Genomic DNA, 19,057 nt, shown 5'->3' with positions numbered 1-19,057 from the left:
AGCTGTCTGCTGCTACAATAATCAACAATATATTCAAAGTATAAAGCATGCATTAAATATTTTTCATGTGCAATTTCTAGGTTTCCTTCGACTTTCAGAAATGAAGGGGGGAAATTTTCAGCTTATGATTGCAAAGTTATTTATGTAAACCTCTCCTAAGCACATGCAACTTTAAAACAATGTTAATGCCAGTTTGGATTTATATTCTCTATTTTCTTTATGGGTTGAGAGATTTATGCTGTCTCCATAATGCCTATATTTTTATGGGTTGAAATATTTATCGTGTCTCCATCATACGTTACTTTCTAGCATTACTCAAATTAAGATCCATAGACTTAAGACAACATGAGTAGAGTGGCACTGATAACTTCTAACTGTTTGTTTTTTTTAATCTTTTCCCAGGCTTCTTACTGAGGATCCCAACCAGAGACTTGGGGCTAAAGGAGCAGCAGAGGTAATACTAAGTAATCTTTTTTGTTGTTTCGAGAATCCACTGATCTGTCTGCAAGGTGTTCCAAATAGGGTGAAGTTGACGTTCATTTAAGTTATATTCGCATGTTTCATGATAAAGGTGAAATTTATGGTTGCTGTTAAATACTTGTGATTTAGTTTAAAGAAGTCACAATAGACAAGTTCTTATCATGTGTCAGTCAGTTGTGATAAACGCTATGGTAATGGCTGGTGTCAAGTATCTATGGTTGCTCTTAAGTATACTAATGGAGCAATTTATAATTAATCTTTCTTGTCATGCTTGATTGAGCTACTAATGGCTGACTGCAATAACTGCCTCTATCAAACCTCAAGGTAAAGTGGAAGCATTCACTGTGAAAGTTAGTGATTCTTGCTGGAGGATCTTTCCGTTTCATATTCTTTCCTCTGTCATGAATGTTACCTTTGGGCTTTCAAGGACTTCAGCAAGACTTCAAACATTGTTATTTTTCTGTAAAATTTGAAGCCTAGCTGGTTATAATTAGTGGCACATGCTTTATTACTGTCATGGTTTGCATATAAATATGAAGTGCATGATTGTTTTGCTACTGCAAATTCAACCAATTGCTTAGGATAAGGTCTGAGAAATTCTTTTTCGCTTTGGGATGAGAGTTTATGTTTATATTTTGGTAAGTGATATTTCTATTGCCATAAATCTTATGCAATTATGTCCAATCATCAACAAAATAATTTCTGACAACTGACTGTTAACACAAACCTTGGTTAGGGCATTCAAGAGAGAGTAACATTCCAAATCCTAGCCAGACCAGGATTTTAAGGATGCAATTCCACTCAATTCTATTTTATGCCTTATCAAATTCAATCATCTGAAAAGTTACCTTTTGTCCTCACTTGGCCATTCAAGACTTTCCTAGGTTATAGTAAGATTATTTAGTGTGAAGCAATGAAAATAAAACCCTGTTTTCCTGGGCCAAACAACCATTGTTTCCAATTAATTAATGAAAGTTCAATTGTTAACATTTTTCCTTTTGTTTTTCCAGCCCAATGTTATTAAAATTTTATCTGTAGTTTTATTTATTAGTCGTGATCAACCTACTGTTTTCTGAATTATTCTGTTTTCCATTCTCCAATACTTTATAGTTTCATTTTCCTCTCCAATTTCTTTTCGGAGTCCTTTTCTCTCATATCATTTATCCGCAATTCTAGAAAACATGAAAAAAGAAATGGCACAAATGAATTTTCTGAAATGGAAAAAGTTAAAATGACTTTTATGCAGAAACTATAGTATTTTAATTGCTGGTTTTACTCATCATCTCTCATGAAATGTGTTTTTTACTTTTATTTTTTAGATCTCATCATACTTAAGAAGTGTTGCTTCAGGGTTTAGGGTTGGATGGGGTTAGGTAGTGTTAGAAAAGCCTTCCTTTTACTGCCAGTTAATTTGTTTTTGCAAGGAAAAACATTTAAGAAAGTATTAAAAGGCCAGAAACTGCCAGCAGTTTCGAGAAAGCTATCAAGAAAGATCCTTGATGGTTTCTGGACATGGCTGAAAACTGCTGAGGCTTTTCCCATGCTCGAGGCTGTCCTAGAAATGGTTTCCAGTATCCAGACAGAAACTGGAAATGTATACACAGCTGGCTAGAGATAGTTTCTAGGTTTCACTATTCTCATCCCATCCATTCTCCTTTTCTCTTTCCCATTTGACATCTTCCTTTTTGTCCCACTCCCTTCCCAGTTTACTTATCCCCCAATTTAAAAACAAACGACCTATTTTCCTGTCATTTATCTTGCTGTCTCTTCCATTCGATTTTCATGTCCCCTCCCATTTCTTTCTATTTCTGTGTCATTCCCCTTCCCTGCATTCCTCTTTCAAACCATTCTTGTAATGCAAGAAGTTTCCCATGTCCTATCAGCAAGTTGAGTTGGGTTGATAGCTACAAGGGAAATGCATTCAGGTTTCAGAGGCTTGGATAGGCGCTTTACTGAATGTGCAAGGAAAATGTTTTCTGCCTGTCTGCAAGCAGGGCTAACTGAATCTTAGAATAGTAACAGTCAATACAGTGTTTTGACTCGTGAGTAGTGCTAATGCAATGTTAATATGTAATAAAGGTCACATATATGTAAGTGGCCAACTAGATTAGGGTGGCAGTGTTGTGCAAGGTAGGTGTTTGGAGTCACCTTCAGGTTGGAGTCTGAGAACACTTCAGGATTACAGGGTGGTGTTAGGGTAGGTTGGAGCTTGGATAGAGCATTGGAGCATCCGTCTAGTTGTAGCTGGTACACAGGGTGTTGTATCATCTGCGAGGTTGGAGCTTGAGAACTTGCTAGGTTGGAGCCTGATATCTAGGGTGTTGGAATGTCTTCCTAGTTGCAGTTGGTAAACAGGGTGTTAGAGCATCTTGCAGATTGGAGCCTGGAAATCAGGGGGTTGGAGCCTCCTTCAATTGGAGCTGAAAACTTGATGTAATTATTCTTTTTGAAGAAAAAGACAAATATTAAGAAGTGTTCGGTGGTTTTTGACTCTGAGGGAGTTTTCCACCTAAAAATCTCTGTGCCCATTGTCTTGATTATTGTGCATTGTTTAATGGTGTTGTTTATTGCTTTTTGCTATCTGATTAAATATTACTGAAGATTAACTAATGCTCTGAAACGATTGTTAAATTGCTAATTGCTAAAAAATATTGATTAACCCCCCTCTTGGTATTTCCAACAATTGGTATCAGAGTAGGTCCCTGTAAAATCAGTCTAACTACTAAAGGGAGATCATGGAGTACACCAAGAATGGAGTTCCTCTGTTTGATGGGCAAAACTATGCATTATGGAGTGGAGGGATGAAAGTATACATCCTTGCAAAAGGATATGATATTTGGGAATCAGTTGAACAGGACAATGATGCAAAAGCCTCTCCTCCAATAGATGAAAAGGGTAGGAAACTTGCCGAATATGATGCCAAAGCCAAAAATGCCATTATGAGTGGACTCACTCAATCTGTCTATGTTAAGGTATTAAGCTGTAAAATTGCTAAGCAACTTTGGGGCAAGCTTCAAAACATATATGAAGGAGACTCAAAAATCAAAGAAACAAATCTTCAAATTAGCAGAGCTCAATTTGAACAACTAAAGATGAAAGAAAACAAGAACATTGCAGCTTTCTTTCAACGAGTGGATGAAGTAACAAATGCATTGGAAGGATTGAGAAAACTAGCTCATAAAAAGACTATTGTACGAAAGGTCCTAAGATCTCTTCCAACAAGATTTAATCCTATAGTTTATGTCTTATATGATAGATCCGACTTGAACAACCTTACCATGGATGAGCTACACAAGATTCTTACATCTTATGAAATGAGGATTGAAGAGGAAGATGGTCCATCCAACTGAGAAGCAACATTCGTAGCATCCAAGAAGACCAGAAAAGGCAAACAAGAATCAAGACCTAGCTCTAGTTGCTGTGAGGAAGAGGAATTTTCAGATGAAGAAATTGCAAACTTTACGAGAAAGATGAAAAGAGGAACAGGTAAGTTCAAAGGTAAACTTCCATTAGTTTGTTTCAATTGTGGTGAGATTGGTCACTTTGTAGCTAAATGTCCTTATAAGGACTCGGGTAACGAAGATGAAGCACCCTAGCAAGGGAAGAAGGGTCAAAGAAGATTCAATAAGAAAGGTAAAAGGAAAGGCTTTAAGAAATTTTTTTTTTCTCTAAAGAAGACAACTTCTCATCTAATGAAGAAAGCAACAATGATAAAGAAAACATGGGAAGAGTATTATTCATGGCTAAGGACAACAAGAAGGAAGCACCTGAAGAAGAAGAAGAAGAAGGAGATGGATGAAATTCAATTTCAAAACGAGATAGTCAGAGTTATAAAGGATCTTAAGGTTGAAAAAGAAAATGTCAAATCCCTTGAAGCTGAATTGAAGATAGCAAAAGATCATGCCAAAAGCCTCAATAAGAAGAATGAAGAATCAAATGAAGTCATTATTAGCCTTAAAGTACAATTAGAAGAAGCCAGAAAAATTGAAGAGTTTCTCAAAAGAGAACTTGAAGAAAACAACAAAGTAAGGGAAGATTTAGAAGCAGAGATAGTCTACCTATGGACAAAAGCATGAAAAGAAATATCCAACAGAACTTTGCAAGCAACTATAGAGCATTGGATGAGCTCATCAACAACCAAATGCCGAATCAAAATGAAGGACAAGTATCATCAAGAAGATCATCCATACAAGTTAATCCATCCAGCTAGCATAAAAGATTTAGCTATCAGGAAGCAATCGAGTTTGTAAGTTATTTAGTGCCGTCCTCCCCTGTTGTTGTCCCATGTGTGCAGGCCATTTATGTTCACTATGTCAATGAGATTGAGGTCCTTGATAAAGGTGTGGAAATCTGCCATTTGTTGTTCCTCATGAGGTTAAAGTTGCCTCCCATAATCCATGAATTGGATTTGTGGAAAGAAGGGATTTGTCTTAAGTTTTGGGGGAAAGGTTGCTTGGCTTCTTGCGTCTGGGAGTCCCAATTCCCTTGTCCCCAACACCCTGAAGGAGATTGAGATTTCTATCTTGGTGGCAAAGCAATTTTCAATGATTAAGTTGTGGGGGTTCCAAAGTGTGGCAAGTCCCTTTGTTGAACCACATGCATCTATATGGCAATGGAGATGCAAATGGGCTAGAATTTCTTTGCTAGAAGTTGAAGTTGCTCTACGAAGCATTTTGTTTCTTGTAGCATGATGATATCCGAATTGTCCTATTTACTTCTATTGCGCAAGAGTCTTTGTTTGCTCTTGCTATTTATTCCGTTTCCCATATATTCCAGGAGACTATTTTCAGTTGGAAGGGGATACAATGGGGTTATCTGAGTCCATGCTTAAGGCATTCTTTCCAGAGTTTACTAGGAATTCCCTTGCTTGTGGAAGTAATAGAGCATTAGATTTCCTGTCTGTTATCGCTCAAACTAGTGAGGGGTTCTAGAGGGGCACCTGCTAGGTCAAGAGAAACAATGAAGCTAAAGCCCACTGTCACCACCACTAAAGCTTCCTACACTTTACGGACTTTCACCAATGGGAGGAGACCTGATATACAGAGAATCACTTATGAAGGATAGATCAACCAAGATGAATGTGAAGTGGTCTCAATAACCCTTTCCTAGGAGAGACTCAAGAGTGGGACTTGCTTACTTCTTAGGCAAGGTGCATGGTTCTCTAGGATAGGAGAATATGGATTTTGAGGGCTTGGCTTAAGGAATGTGACTTGTAAAGGAGCTTCTTAAACCCTCAAATCCTTGTGGAACTTGGTTTCCCAACTGGTTTCCGAAGAGTTGACTTTGATAAGATATGGGACCACACGGGACCAAGTGGACCCAAGTTAGGTCAAGAGGAGGGAGTTTAGTAACCAATGATGATTTTGACCTAAACGAGGAAGAGAAGGGGATTAAAGAAAGGATCTTTACTTAAAAGTGCTAAAATGATCCCTATGAGGTACTAGCCTAGGGAATCCTAGAGCAAAATTCGGTCTGAAGGGTAGGGCTTGAGAAATCTCACAATCCCACTGTCAGTATCTCCTCAAATTTAGAGGGGACCTGGGAGACACACCAACGTAGAAGGGGCCAAGGGATCAGAGTTTTTCTATGGGTAGTTTGTTGGGAAAGTGATGCCCTAGGAGGCCTAATGTGGCTAGACCTAGAGTAAAGAAGAAGAGGTGAAGAAAAATGGTTCTTAAAATGACCACCTTATGGTAGACCAATGCCTAATCCTTCGGGGAGATTGGAGTTAAGAAGAATAATGAGAATGGACTTAGTTTCTAGGTCAGGGAGGCTTCAAGGATAACTTCGCTTAGCATTAGGGCAAAGGAGAGTGACCTTGAAATATTTTATACTTTGTTTTGCAAGATGAGATGGCTTATCAAGATAAATTCAACCATAGAATTATCCCTAGGAAAATTCGTTCAACATATATGGCCCATACGTAGACAGATGCTATATAGAAACATAATTCCAAAATTTCACGGTAAATGCATGCAACAATTAGCCCTAGTATAGCGAAAATCTCATCATGAATGCATGTGACAAAGTAAAAGAAGAAATGGCATTAAAATTGTACTTAAATGTAAGAGAATATACCTAGCCATCAACAAGCTTGCCAATCAAGAAGCTCCAAGATAAGAAAAGATAACCCAAACATCACAATCCATCCATGCTTCAAATTTTCATCCATTAAGAAGGAATAGAAAAAATATCACAAGAGATAATGATCCAATCGAAGTGATGATGCTGAAATGAATCCTCATCACTTCTATTTATACACTTCTAATGAGTTCGATTTAGCTACTTGGGCATACATTAGCCCCTAAAATAAAAATAATGTGCAAAATAACTAGCTTTTTGTGACAAGCCCACCAAACTAGTTCATAAACAAAATAATAAGCCTCTCAAGAGGTCGAATGATTAACAATACATGTCATTTGGCCTTCTAAGAAGCCTGATGAAGTCCATAAGTGCCATAATGATGAATAGCACTCCCAAAAGTAGTGGACAAGGGATTGGCCCCTATTAGAATATTCCTATTCCTATTTAGTATTTAATGCTCATTCTTTTAGCTGTTGCTATTTTTATTCTTTTAGCAGTTTCTTAGATGAAACTGATTGTTTCCATATTCTACATAGAAACTTGATGTTTCTATTATTGTAAATATCTCTGTATTATTATTGAGCTTTAGCTTGCTCATGATTAATTAATTCATTGGAAATCCATATGCGTTGTTCGCACTGTTTAATGGTATCAGAGCACATGGATTTTTTTTCGAAATAATTTTTCATAGTTTGAAAAATTCAGTAGTTCATTTCGAAACTGCTCTCAGGGTCTGTTTTTTTTGTTTTCAAGCTGGTTGCTCACGAGCGTCAGAAGCTGAGTGTTATTTGACATCTCCGTTCCTCCCTTTATATTAAAGTCTCGTGCAGAAGGTCTGTCTCTGATATGTGCGTCGAATTCATTTGGATTCGAACAAATTTCTTGCCTCGTCCAGGGGTTGGAGCTGCCCGGATTTCCGCAATTGTCGAAAGATAACGCCGTTGTAGAAATTGTGCGCTCACATACGTTGTATGTTTTGGTTGAGTGTTCGAACCTCAGAAAAGAAGTTTGCCGCTTCACACTTGGAGGGTTCTTGTCTTTCTGATATTCACATTTGTTGGGCGAGGGCTGGGCATAGAATTCGAACTTCCTATCGCTGCAAAGGAATGCTCCACGAAGTCCGACAGCCATTGAAGAAAAGAGACGCAGACAGTGTGCTTGGCCATGTTCTGAGATTTAAACATCTTCGCTGATTGACGGCTTCCTTGGCAAACTATTTCGAGAGAGAAAATCATAAAGATTGTTTCCAGAAATCCAATCTGTCCCGGCAGGAGGGCCTCAGATATCGAGGGGGAGCAAAAAACGGGCTTTGCTCCCCTTTCCAATATAAGAAATAGGGGTTGAAGTTCAGACCGCTCACAGTAGTAGTACCAATAGAGAAGATCATGAAAGAGGCGATAAGAGCGGTACCCGAATCCATTTACGATCTCGAGTTTCCGGACACATCGCACTTCCGCCCGGGTCGAGGCTGCCACTCGGCCCTAATACGGATGAGAAAAGAGTGGAGAACCTCTCCCGGTGGTCGAGAGTTCGTTACCTCACCCTCGTTTCAAGTCATCTTGGAATTCGGCATAAGAAAGTGTTTCCACACCATCGACCGACATCGACTCATCTCAATCTTGAAGGAAGAGATCGACGATCCCAAGTTCTTTCGCCTCACCCAGAAACTGTTTTCCGCCGGACGACTTGTAGGAGGTGAGAGGGGTGGCCGCCCTTCCTACTATGGGGTGGTCCCACACAGTGTACTACTATCGGCCCTACTAGGCAACATCCACCCACACAAGCTCGATCAGGAGATAGAGAGGATCCGACAGAAGCACGAAATTCCGATTGTTCAGATAATCAAATTGGTTCTATTAGAGACAGGTCGTATTGATGACCAAGAAAACTCTGGGGAAGAGGCAAGCTTCAACTCTCCCCCAGTGCCAGTGGGAGGAGACAACAGAGCCATCGTTGTGGGGGGGGTAAGAAGCATCCAACGCGAAGCGGCGTTTTATTCCCTTGCCCTCAGAAGCGCAAGCCCTCCGGACCTTGTTTTTTCGTGGCACACCCCCCCCACAAGCACCCCCCGACGAAGGGGGGACCAGAAAACGCCTTTAGTTTCCCCCCCTTCCCTTGCCGCCTTCTTTAACAAGCCCTCGAGCCCCCTTTGCGCCGCCTTCCTCATTCGTGAAGGAGCCGCCGGGTTGACCCCGAAACGAATAAAGGAAGGTGGAGAACGCCCCTTCTATAAGGATTTCAGTAACAGCTCATTTGCGTTTCTTAGACGGCAAAACGCATTCACAAAGGCATCTGCATTGAAATCCGTGCAGGATTTTTTGTATTTTTCCATATCTTGGGAAACGTGCAGATGGCTTCGTTAACCAATCTCATGTTGGAAGGCAGTCAGGAACATTCCGAGCAGACAGAATCTGCCTTTTACGCCTTTATGGCTAAAAGGTCGTCAGATCATGTACCGTCTTCTGCTTGGTACATTGACTCTGGTGCATCACGCCATTTCTCTCACAGGCGTGACTGGTTTATTGACTTCTCACCTTTCAGTGATTCCGTGGTATTTGGTGGAGGTGAAAAGTACACAGTGGTTGGCAGAGGTACCGTTCAGATCCAGTCTGGTGGGCGCACACTCATCTTCTTGAATGTGTACTATGTTCCTGGTATGGAAATTAATCTGCTGTCTGTCAGCCAGATTATGAGGAATTCTCCTCAGCTTGATGTAGTGTTCAGTGCGCACAAGTGCTCCATTATTGACAGGGAGACTAGTCTAACAATTGCTGTTGGCCTAGAGGACCATGGTCTATACAGGCTACTTGACACCGGTGACTCTCCAGAAGTGGCTCTAGCAGCACGTGTCTCTCCCATCAGTACTCTATGGCATCAGCGATATGGGCATCTAAATATGCAGTATCTCTCTCAGCTCTCTCGGGAGCAATGTTGTTAAAAGCGCGAGCGGGATTTAATCGGCGCCGGGAAAAAAACGGAAAAAAATCGTTAAAAGCGGGGAAAAAGCGGAAAAAAGCGGGAAAAAAGCGTTTGGCACAAAAATATTCATTTTTTTTCAATTTTTTTAATATCTAAACCATCTACAACATAAAATAAATACATTGACACATAAATATGATAAAAAAACTAATATATAAGATGTTTAATATCATTTCTAGCGCTAAAATCACACATAACATTGAATCATGTCCTGAATAGTAAGTCCTGAGTCCCAACTCAGCCTCAAAATATCAACAAAAAATATGATAATGTATCTCATCATGTCATAATGTCATATACAATAAAACGAAAGTCTAATCCTATTGATTTCCTCTGCCCCTCTTGCGAGAAAATGGCACAACTTTCTCTTTCCCTCTAGATGTAGAAGCTGGTGCCTGTGCTGGTGGAAATGGCAGTGGAGTCTGACGTGCTCTAGAAGCTGAAGAACTAGTAGTAGCAGCTACAGGAGGCTGAGGTGGACGGAGACCACGTCCTCTACTAGTGGTAGTGGTAGCCCGGGTAGGCGGTGTCACCTCCTCCTCCACCTGCTCCTCCTCCTGCTCCTGCTCCTGCTCCTGCTCCTCCTGCTCCTCCTCCTCCCCCTCCTCCTCCCCCTCATCCTGCACTAACCAATCATCAGTGGGATCCATGAGAGGCCTCTCGGTCTCAACCCTCCATTCAGCAGTGGTGTCAATCCCATCCAATGAGATGGCTTCCGTATCAGGTGTCTTCTCTAGTTGTCTCACCCACAATCGAAGATTGTAGTAGACATAGACCATGTCATTAAGTCTATGGGACTCCAACCTGTACAAAGTTCATGAAATAATAATTAATAATTAATATTATAAAAAAATATTGTTTAAAACTTTAATGAATTCAAAAATTTATTTGGAAATTTGCAATATTTTAAATGTTTAAGTGTTAACCTATTGCGCTTCTTGTTGTGTATTTTTTCAAATACACTCCAATTGCGCTCACATCCTGAGGAGCTGCATGTTTGGCTGAGGATGCGTACGGCAAGCTTTTGCAAAAGGGGTACTTTGACACCATACATCTTCCACCATGCGTCTACAACAAAATTACAAATAAAATTTTAAATAAACATAAGAAAAAAATGGAATTTGAAGAGACAATGAAATTTGAAACAAAGTTACAAAGTACAAACTAAAAAATACCTGGCATTTTAATCGTCCTATCAGTGACAGCCATCTCAAAGCCAAATGTGCCACTTGACATCTTATATGTCTCAATTTGTCTAGAGATCTCTATACGTTCTTCTGGAGATCTCACCATCTTCTGGACACAGGTTAATAATCCTTCCACGACCTCAACATCAAAATCAAACCCACATGCATAAGAAAATGCAGGGTTCAGGAAAAGCCCAGCAGCATGAATGGGACGATGGAGTGTGTTGTTCCATCGCTCATCAATGACTTCCCATAGAAGGAGTTGTCTCTGAAACCCATCATCTCCCTTATCATCATAGTAGGACCGAATGGCTTCTTTGGCCCTGTCCATGGCTTCATACAAATAGCCCATTGCGGGCTTCTCACCATCAACCAACCGAAGAACCTTTACCAAAGGTTCTGTAACAGCGCACACCTCCTGCACTCCCGCCCAGAAGTCTTCCTGGTATGAAACTAGTCTGCAGACGGCCTCTCCTTCTGGTTTGCGGCGCATTGACGAAGCACGCCACTCCTCTGAAAGAAACATTCTCTTCAAATCCCACATAGAATTCAAGAGGGATTGAAGAGATATGAAACTCGTCGCAAACCGTGTAATGGCGGGGCGCACCAACTCTTTGTTGTTGGTGCATTTTCTCATCAAGCTAAGCACAGATGTGTGATTGTAAATAAATTTTGTGATGCTTTTTGATGAGTCAACAATCTCTTTGACAAAGGGAATTTTCCCTATGTCCTCTAACATCAAATCAATACAATGGGCAGCACAAGGTGTCCAAAATAAAGTAGGATGCCTGTCCATAAGCATTCTACCAGCAGCAACATAATTTGCAGCATTGTCCGTTATGACTTGGACAACATTTTCTACACCCACCTCCAAAATAAACACATCCAGCAAATCACATAAAGTTCTTGCATCTTTGATTTGATGAGTTGCATCAACAGATTTGATAAACATAGTCCCCTTGGGACAACTAACCAAGAAGTTTATAAGGGTTCTCCCCTTTTGGTCAGTCCAACCATCTGACATAACAGTGCATCCTGTTTGTGCCCATGATGCCCTAAAATCCTCCAATCTTTGGGTGCAGTCACGCTTTTCATCTTGAAGAAGCCGGCCTCTGAAATCATGAAGAGAAGGGATTTTGTACCCCGGGCCAACACTGGCAATAGCATCAACAGTAGGTTGGAAAAATGGATTATTCCTTATAATGCTGAAAGGAATATCACTCCAGAGGAGAAATTTTGTCATCAACCTGTCAGCTTGTTCTTTTTCAGTTCTTTTTAGCATTGAACCAATAGTTGGTTGTGAACCAGGTGTGGTTCGAGGAACAAAATATGATGATGCAGCTACCGGATTGACTGGCGCTGCAGTAGAACCAGTGCCACTTGGCCCACTTCCTTCAGCTGACCTTTTTAGTTGCCTTTTGAGTTCTTCTTTGGCCTCTCTAGTGTGCTCTAATTCTCCCAATGCTCTCATGGCTCTTTGGATAATTTCAGCAGTTGTATTTAGACAGGGCCCCACATCATGTCCAGGGATTTGTGCAAGGTGGAACTTCAACCTGTACACCCCCCCGAATATCTCCTTTCCACACAACTTGCAATACAAGTTTTGTCTATCATTCGGAGTTTTAGGTTCACCATATTCCTAGAAAGGATCCAATTTCCTTGGCATGTTTGTTTTTGAATTTTGAATTTGCAAACCTATGGAAAAATAAGGATTAGGAAATAGGAATTTAGGATTACATAATACAAATTACAATTTAGCATTCACAAAATTACAAGTTAATTATTTCCAAAATCCCAATTTCCAAACCCAAGTTACCCAACCAAATGCCAATGGCAAATGCCAAAAAACAATGAAAATTAAAAAAAAATAAACAATGTTTAAAAAAAATGAGATAATAAAAATAAAAAATTGGTTCTCATAGTCATAACAAATTACCCATCCCAAATCAATGAAAAATTACAAAAAATTCTTGAAAAACAATGTAAAACAAAGTTTTTATAGAAGCAAAACAAAAAAAAATTAATCTACATACCTTTTTTATGGACAAATTGGTGATCTTGTCTTGGATTTCTCCTAAAACCACTTGGATTCGCTCCCAAATTCGACGGAAACCCTTCAGCTCCTCTCCCTCAGCTCTTCTTCTCCTCCTCCGCGCGCAGACAGCATAATGAAATAAAAAAAATCGTTTTTTGCCTATTAAAAGCCCGCTGCCCCGACAACCTGCGATTTTTTCCATAAAAATCGCGATTTTTTAGAAAAAATCGCGATTTTAAAAAAAAAACGCGATTTTTTTCCGAAAAAAATCGGTATAAAAAAAAAGGCGCGATTTTTTGGTATAAAAATCGCGATTTAAGCGGGAAAGGGAAAAAATCGCGATTTTCCGATAAAATCGCGATTTTATCGCGATTTTAACAACACTGCTCGGGAGGGACTTGTGTCAGGATTACCTGATATTCAGACTCAGCAGTTGGGGGTATGCGGCGCCTGTCAAGCGGGAAAGCAACATCGGTCTTCATTCAAGGATGGAGAATCTTGGCGCGCATCTAAGGTACTCCAGTTACTTCATGCTGATATTTGTGGTCCTATGAATACAGCTTCTATCACTGCTTGCAAATATTTTTTACTTATTGTAGATGATTTCAGTAGAAAGATGTGGGTTTATTTTCTAAAAAATAAATCTGATGCACTTAGTACCTTTCAGAAGTTTAAAACCTTAGTTGAAAAAGAGTCTGGCTGTAACATCATGACTTTTAGGACCGACAATGGGGGGGGGAATTTTGTTCTTCAGCTTTTGCCAACTTCTGTGATATTCATGGCATCAAACGTCAGTTAACCACACCCTACACTCCTCAGCAGAACAGTGTTGTCGAGCGTCGCAACCGCACGGTTGTTGAAATGGCTCGTTCCATGTTACAACACAGGAGTGTTCCAAACAGATTCTGGGCTGAAGCAGTATTTACTGCTGTTTACCTTCTTAACCGATCACCCACTCAGGCTGTTACAGGGAAGACTCCTGAAGAGGTTTGGTCTGGCCGTAAGCCTAAGATCAGTCATCTCAAAGTATTTGGCTCAGTTGCATATGTTTGGATTCCAGCTGCTAAGCGCTCTAAGTTGGATTCCAAAATTCAGAAACTCATGATGACAGGGTACAATGATCATCACAAGGCCTGTAGGCTGATAGATATAGCCACTGGTCGTCTTAGCTTCAGTCGGGATGTAGTATTTGATGAAGACAGAGGATTCTTTCAGTCTTCTTCTTCTGAGCAGTGTTCTGAGGATCAGCCTCACAGTGTTCTTCTTTCGGTCGGTCCACCTGATGGGAGGGATGATGTAGCATCAGTATTTGATAATACTCTATCTGAGCTTCCTCCAGAAAATAACCCTCCTCTTGCGGCCCCTATTGTTCTTGAGTCTTCTCCACCTCCTCCTGATATTGGTTCCTCTACTCCTGATATTGGTTCTTCTACTCTTCGGCCTAAATGGTGGGCTAAAACCATTGGTGATCTCCGGGATGATGAGCTCCTTGAAGGTAGAACTTCTAGACATAAGAACAGACAACGGTCTACAGTCAATTTTGCTCTTATGGCTAACCTACATAGTATTTTTGAGCCTCAAACCTATTCAGAGGCTAAGGGTACATCTGAGTGGGAACAGGCTATGGAAGTCGAATTCCAGAGTCTTCAGAAGAATCACACATGGACACTTTCTGATCTTCCTGCAGGGAAAAAGCCCATAGGCTGCAAATGGGTGTATAAAGTGAAATACAAAGCTGATGGAACCATAGACAAGTATAAAGCTCGTCTTGTGGCTCGAGGGTTCTCACAGAAGGAAGGCATCGACTATGAGGAGACTTTTGCTCCTACAGCCAAGATGAGTACCATAAGGCTTGTCCTTGCCCTAGCAGCTCAGTTCAATTGGAAAGTTCATCAGATGGATGTAAAGAGTGCTTTCCTAAATGGTGATCTCCAAGAAGAAGTCTACATGACGCAGCCTCCAGGATTCAAGGTTGCTGGTCAAGAACAGAAAGTGTGTCGGTTAGCTAAAGCAATCTATGGATTGAAACAAGCTCCTCGGGCTTGGTACATGAAAATTGATCAGTACCTGACAGATCAGGGTTTTCAGCGGAGCCCATCTGATGCAAACCTGTATATCAAGCATATTGGTGATGATATCTTGTTTGTGGTTGTCTATGTGGATGACCTTATCATTACTGGCAGCTCTGCACATTTGATCCATGGGATCAAACAAGATTTATGCAGAACTTTTGAGATGACAGACTTGGGACTTCTTCATTACTGTCTGGGGGTTGAAGTTTGGCAGACTGAAAATCAGATCTTTCTCTCTCAGTCCAAGTATGCCAAAAATCTTGTGGACAGGTTCAGAATGCAGGATTGCAAACCGGCCACGATTCCTATGGAACCAGGGCTCAAACTTTCAGCACAATCATCCTCTCCCCTTGTGGATGAAACTTTATTCAGGCAATTAGTGGGCAGTCTCATCTATCTTACTGCTACCAGACCTGACATTAGTTTTGCAGTAAGCTACATTTCCCGCTTCATGTCAGCTCCTAAAGCTGATCATTGGAAAGCAACAAAGCGTGTGCTACGATATGTGCGTGGCACTTCTGATTATGGTCTCCTATACACTCGAAGTTCCAAACCTATACTCAGTGGTTACACTGATTCTGACTGGGCCGGTTCGGTTGATGACCGTAAATCTACAGCTGGGTATGTGTTTAGTCTAGGATCCGGTGCTGTTACTTGGACTAGTAAGAAGCAACAGGCAGTGGCTCTCTGCTCAACAGAAGCAGAGTATCGGGGAGCAGTTAAGGCATCCTGTGAGGCAGTTTGGCTTCGACGTATGCTTGCAGATATGCATGTTTCCCAGACAGGGCCTACTTCTTTGTTTTGTGATAATCAGGGAGTGCTCAAACTTGCCAAGAATCCAGTCTTTCATGAACGTACAAAGCATGTGGAAACTCATTGCCACTACCTTCGCCAGCTTGTTGAAGACGACTCAGTTCAGTTGCAATATGCTCCCACAACAGAGCAGCCCGCCGACATTTTCACCAAGCCTCTTGGTCCCGATAAATTTGTAAAATTCAAAGGGTCTATTGGTGTTGTAAATAGATTGAGCATTAAGGGAGGGTATTAGAATATTCCTATTCCTATTTAGTATTTAATGCTCATTCTTTTAGCTGTTGCTATTTTTATTCTTTTAGCAGTTTCTTAGATGAAACTAATTGTTTCCATATTCTACATAGAAACTTGATGTTTCTATTATTGTAAATATCTCTGTATTATTATTGAGCTTTAGCTTGCTCATGATTAATTAATTCATTGGAAATCCATATGCGTTGTTCGCACTGTTTTAGCCCCTTGTTCTTCAAATAGTAAACCTGTGGTGCTCCCAATGGGTGTGAGGGCACATAAGTGACCTCATGGGTCTCGAAGTCGAAGATGCCTATAGACCATTTGTAAGGGCTCAAATGATGGTTTAAGTGATGCCACATCAACATACATGTCTTGGGTCATTTGCCAAGTGCATTGTACAATTGTTGGGCCGACTGGGCATGGTGAACCAGGTGAATCTTCCTTGTCTAATTGGTCAATCTAGAGCAATCTCTGAACATCTTTGCGGATCCATGGAGCACTGTCTACTGCTGTGGAGGTCGATCGCTCTCAACACACACCCTACATGTGCCGATGTAGCCCTCTGGAGGGTTAGGACCCTGTATAGGGAGACCAAACCCAAAATGGAGACCATCTGCAATGCTGCATAAGATCGAATGCATCCCCTAGCCTTCCAGTACAACAAGTAATCAAAGGAAATTGAGTAAAGAGCTTACAAACCATGGACAATAGGTGGGCACTTCATAATGGCATGCCCTTCCATAGTGTGCTTTGGCATGTGCTAATATCTTTATGCTCCAAATGGGGTTAACCAAGTATCCTATTAGGTGGTTTCTATTTTTAAAGGGGATAGTATGCCTAAGGTAAATCCTTTAAAGGGTGGTGGCATGTGATAAAAAGAAGAATGAAGTAGGGAATGAAAGGGGCAACCCTGGGCCACATGCTCGGGTACAAGGGTGGCTAATAAAAGGGAAGCCCATACTTGTGTATATAATGTATAGGAGGGAGCAATCTTGGTACATGAGGTGCCATGACCTTCATTTTTCCACCCTTCTTTACATGCCTTTTGCCTTTTATGATTTTTTTAATTAACTACTTGGGGCTCAGGGGATAAGAGCATGATGTGTAAGATATAACAATGGATATCCCCTTTAAGGTATGACGATTCATTGCGTACCAGGGGTTGGGACAATCATGTGTTCTTGACTGATAAAGAACGCTCGTCTAGGGTCTATTGGAACCATGGTGATGACCATGATGAAGGGGTAGAGCTCATGTATTGGCTTTAACCCATGTGCTAAATGTGTTTGTCTCGACCATCTTTTGCATTTTGTGGTACATTTTTTTGTTGAATGTGGACAATTATGCTTTTACTTTTCTTTTCCGCTGCATCAACATCCGGGGCATTATTCTAGGCCCAACCCAAGGTGTGGGCAAAGGGAAGGGGAAGGCTAACCCTCTGTGGACCCAGTGGAGGAATGTCGACCCAGGTAGGAGAAATGATGAATGGGGTTATAATGAATGGAAGGGGAGAGATATATGTGAATGAGGGAACGAGACCACACAACCAAAATCAGGGTTTCCCATGTAGTACCATCCCTAAAGCCCAATGGTCAATAAAAGAGATCCCACGAGACTAAAGTCCAAGGTTAACATCCAAAAGAGGTCTAGGGGACGAGGGCATAGACCTAGCTCACTCTTTTCGCTGAATCCCCCCATTAATCCATGCCCAAAAGTATCTATGATAAGCAAAATACAATACTCAATTACCAAATGACAAGGCATAACTTTAGGTTCAGCTGTTAGGAGGGCCACCTTCAAACATACGATCCTAACAAATGGGTGAGGGACCACATGGTTGGCTCAAGTGGTGGAGAAATGGGACATCGAGCTAGTTGGTGGTTGTAAGGGGCTACTGGCTGCCGGTTGAGGACCGTCTTGGAGATAAATTTTCTCCTAGGGATATCACCCACAAAATGGTGGGTAACACTGCCTTTTTTCTTATCTTCCTTCTCTGTTTTTTTATATGGCCTGGTTTTGATGCAAGCTACACCAAGACTTGAGGTGGCTATAATGGTTCCATGTCCTTTTGTGGGGGCATTTTTCTTTCGCTAATGGGCTTGTTCTACCAATTGAATATGGTCACGAGGAATCACTTGTAGGTCTTGTTTTTTGCATGCATCCACGATCTTTTGGAGATCGATGATTGCCTTCCATTTCTGTGTTGTCCAGTTCCTCAAGGTCTTTATTGTCTATGAGCCTTTTAGTCTCACTTTGTGAGATATCTGCTTGAGTGTCCTGGAGTCTCCTTTTATTGTTGTTGTCTTACTCATCCTCTGAGGAGATGGTCTTCAAGGTGGGATGGTTGGTAGGAATTGAAGAGGACGGAGGAGAAATTTGGGTGGAAGGCTCAGGATTGTCTAAGATTGGATACTAGTTCTTGGTGGGAATATGAGCAGGATTAGATAGTTGTTGCATGCGAGTTGAGTGTCGACGAGAGGGGGCTTTCAAATAGCCCTTAACATCTTTATTTGCTTTAGAGCCAAATTTTTGGGGGTGATCGAGAGGGCATATCTGAAGAGATGTCCATGTTCATGACATTTACAACAACGAAAAGGGATATGTTCTTAGTCTAGAGGCTGGTTTCAGGGTTTCTCATTATGTCAGAGGTGAACTGAGGCAAGGATGAGTTCATAAATGTCCATGTAGACATAGATGCGAGTGCAGGTAGTATAGCGACATAGTCTAGTAGCTTAAGTGATTTTGATGAAGAAGCCAATGGCATTCTGTATGCTCTAGGGTTTCTTCGTGCCAATACTCTAACGATAGAGATATAAATGAATCCAAGCAGGGGCATAACTGAAATCTTTTTGTTCAGTGTTAAAATGATCCATCTAGTAATGGTAGTAAAGACCTGCAAACATGAAGAAGTGAGGTCCTTCCTTAAAGACTTTTTCTTGGTCAGATTGATTTTCAAAGATGACAGTAAAAAAACCTTTATAGCCCAATTTTTGGTCAATCTACCTTTGGTTTTGTAGTGGGTATTTGTCCATAAGGCCAGGTCCTTTTCCATTGGCCATAGGCCTAGGAACCTGCCAATGATGGCATGAGCCCTCATGTAGTTCATGAAATCGTTAGTTCTTGAAGTCTTCATTTCATACCTGGGCGTGTTGACTGCTTTGGGGAGGGACTGG

The 19,057-nt window shown here is 41.0% G+C and overlaps 1 protein-coding gene across 6 annotated transcripts in view; it reads left to right on the top strand.

The window, feature by feature from the left end:
- The window catches only part of LOC149267342 (putative serine/threonine protein kinase IREH1), a 183,057-nt gene that overhangs the window by 149,736 nt on the left and 14,264 nt on the right, over window positions 1-19,057 (top strand). For all 6 annotated transcript variants that reach the window (XR_016260744.1, XR_016260737.1, XR_016260728.1 and 3 more), the window contains one exon: window positions 403-454. Coding sequence is in view for 1 of the 6 variants with exons in the window: in XM_089432281.1 (XP_089288407.1) it covers window positions 403-454 (52 nt within the window). In the remaining 5 variants the exon portion in view is untranslated. The remainder of the gene's footprint in view (window positions 1-402; window positions 455-19,057) is intronic.

The sequence above is a fragment of the Pinus tabuliformis genome, chromosome 6 (assembly GCF_031772625.1).
Source record: "Pinus tabuliformis cultivar Carrire ecotype Pingquan chromosome 6, CPIR1, whole genome shotgun sequence".
Lineage (NCBI taxonomy): Eukaryota > Viridiplantae > Streptophyta > Pinopsida > Pinales > Pinaceae > Pinus > Pinus tabuliformis.
The sequence above is the reverse complement of the archived record's forward strand: the minus strand, read 5'-3'. Positions and strand labels throughout refer to the sequence as shown.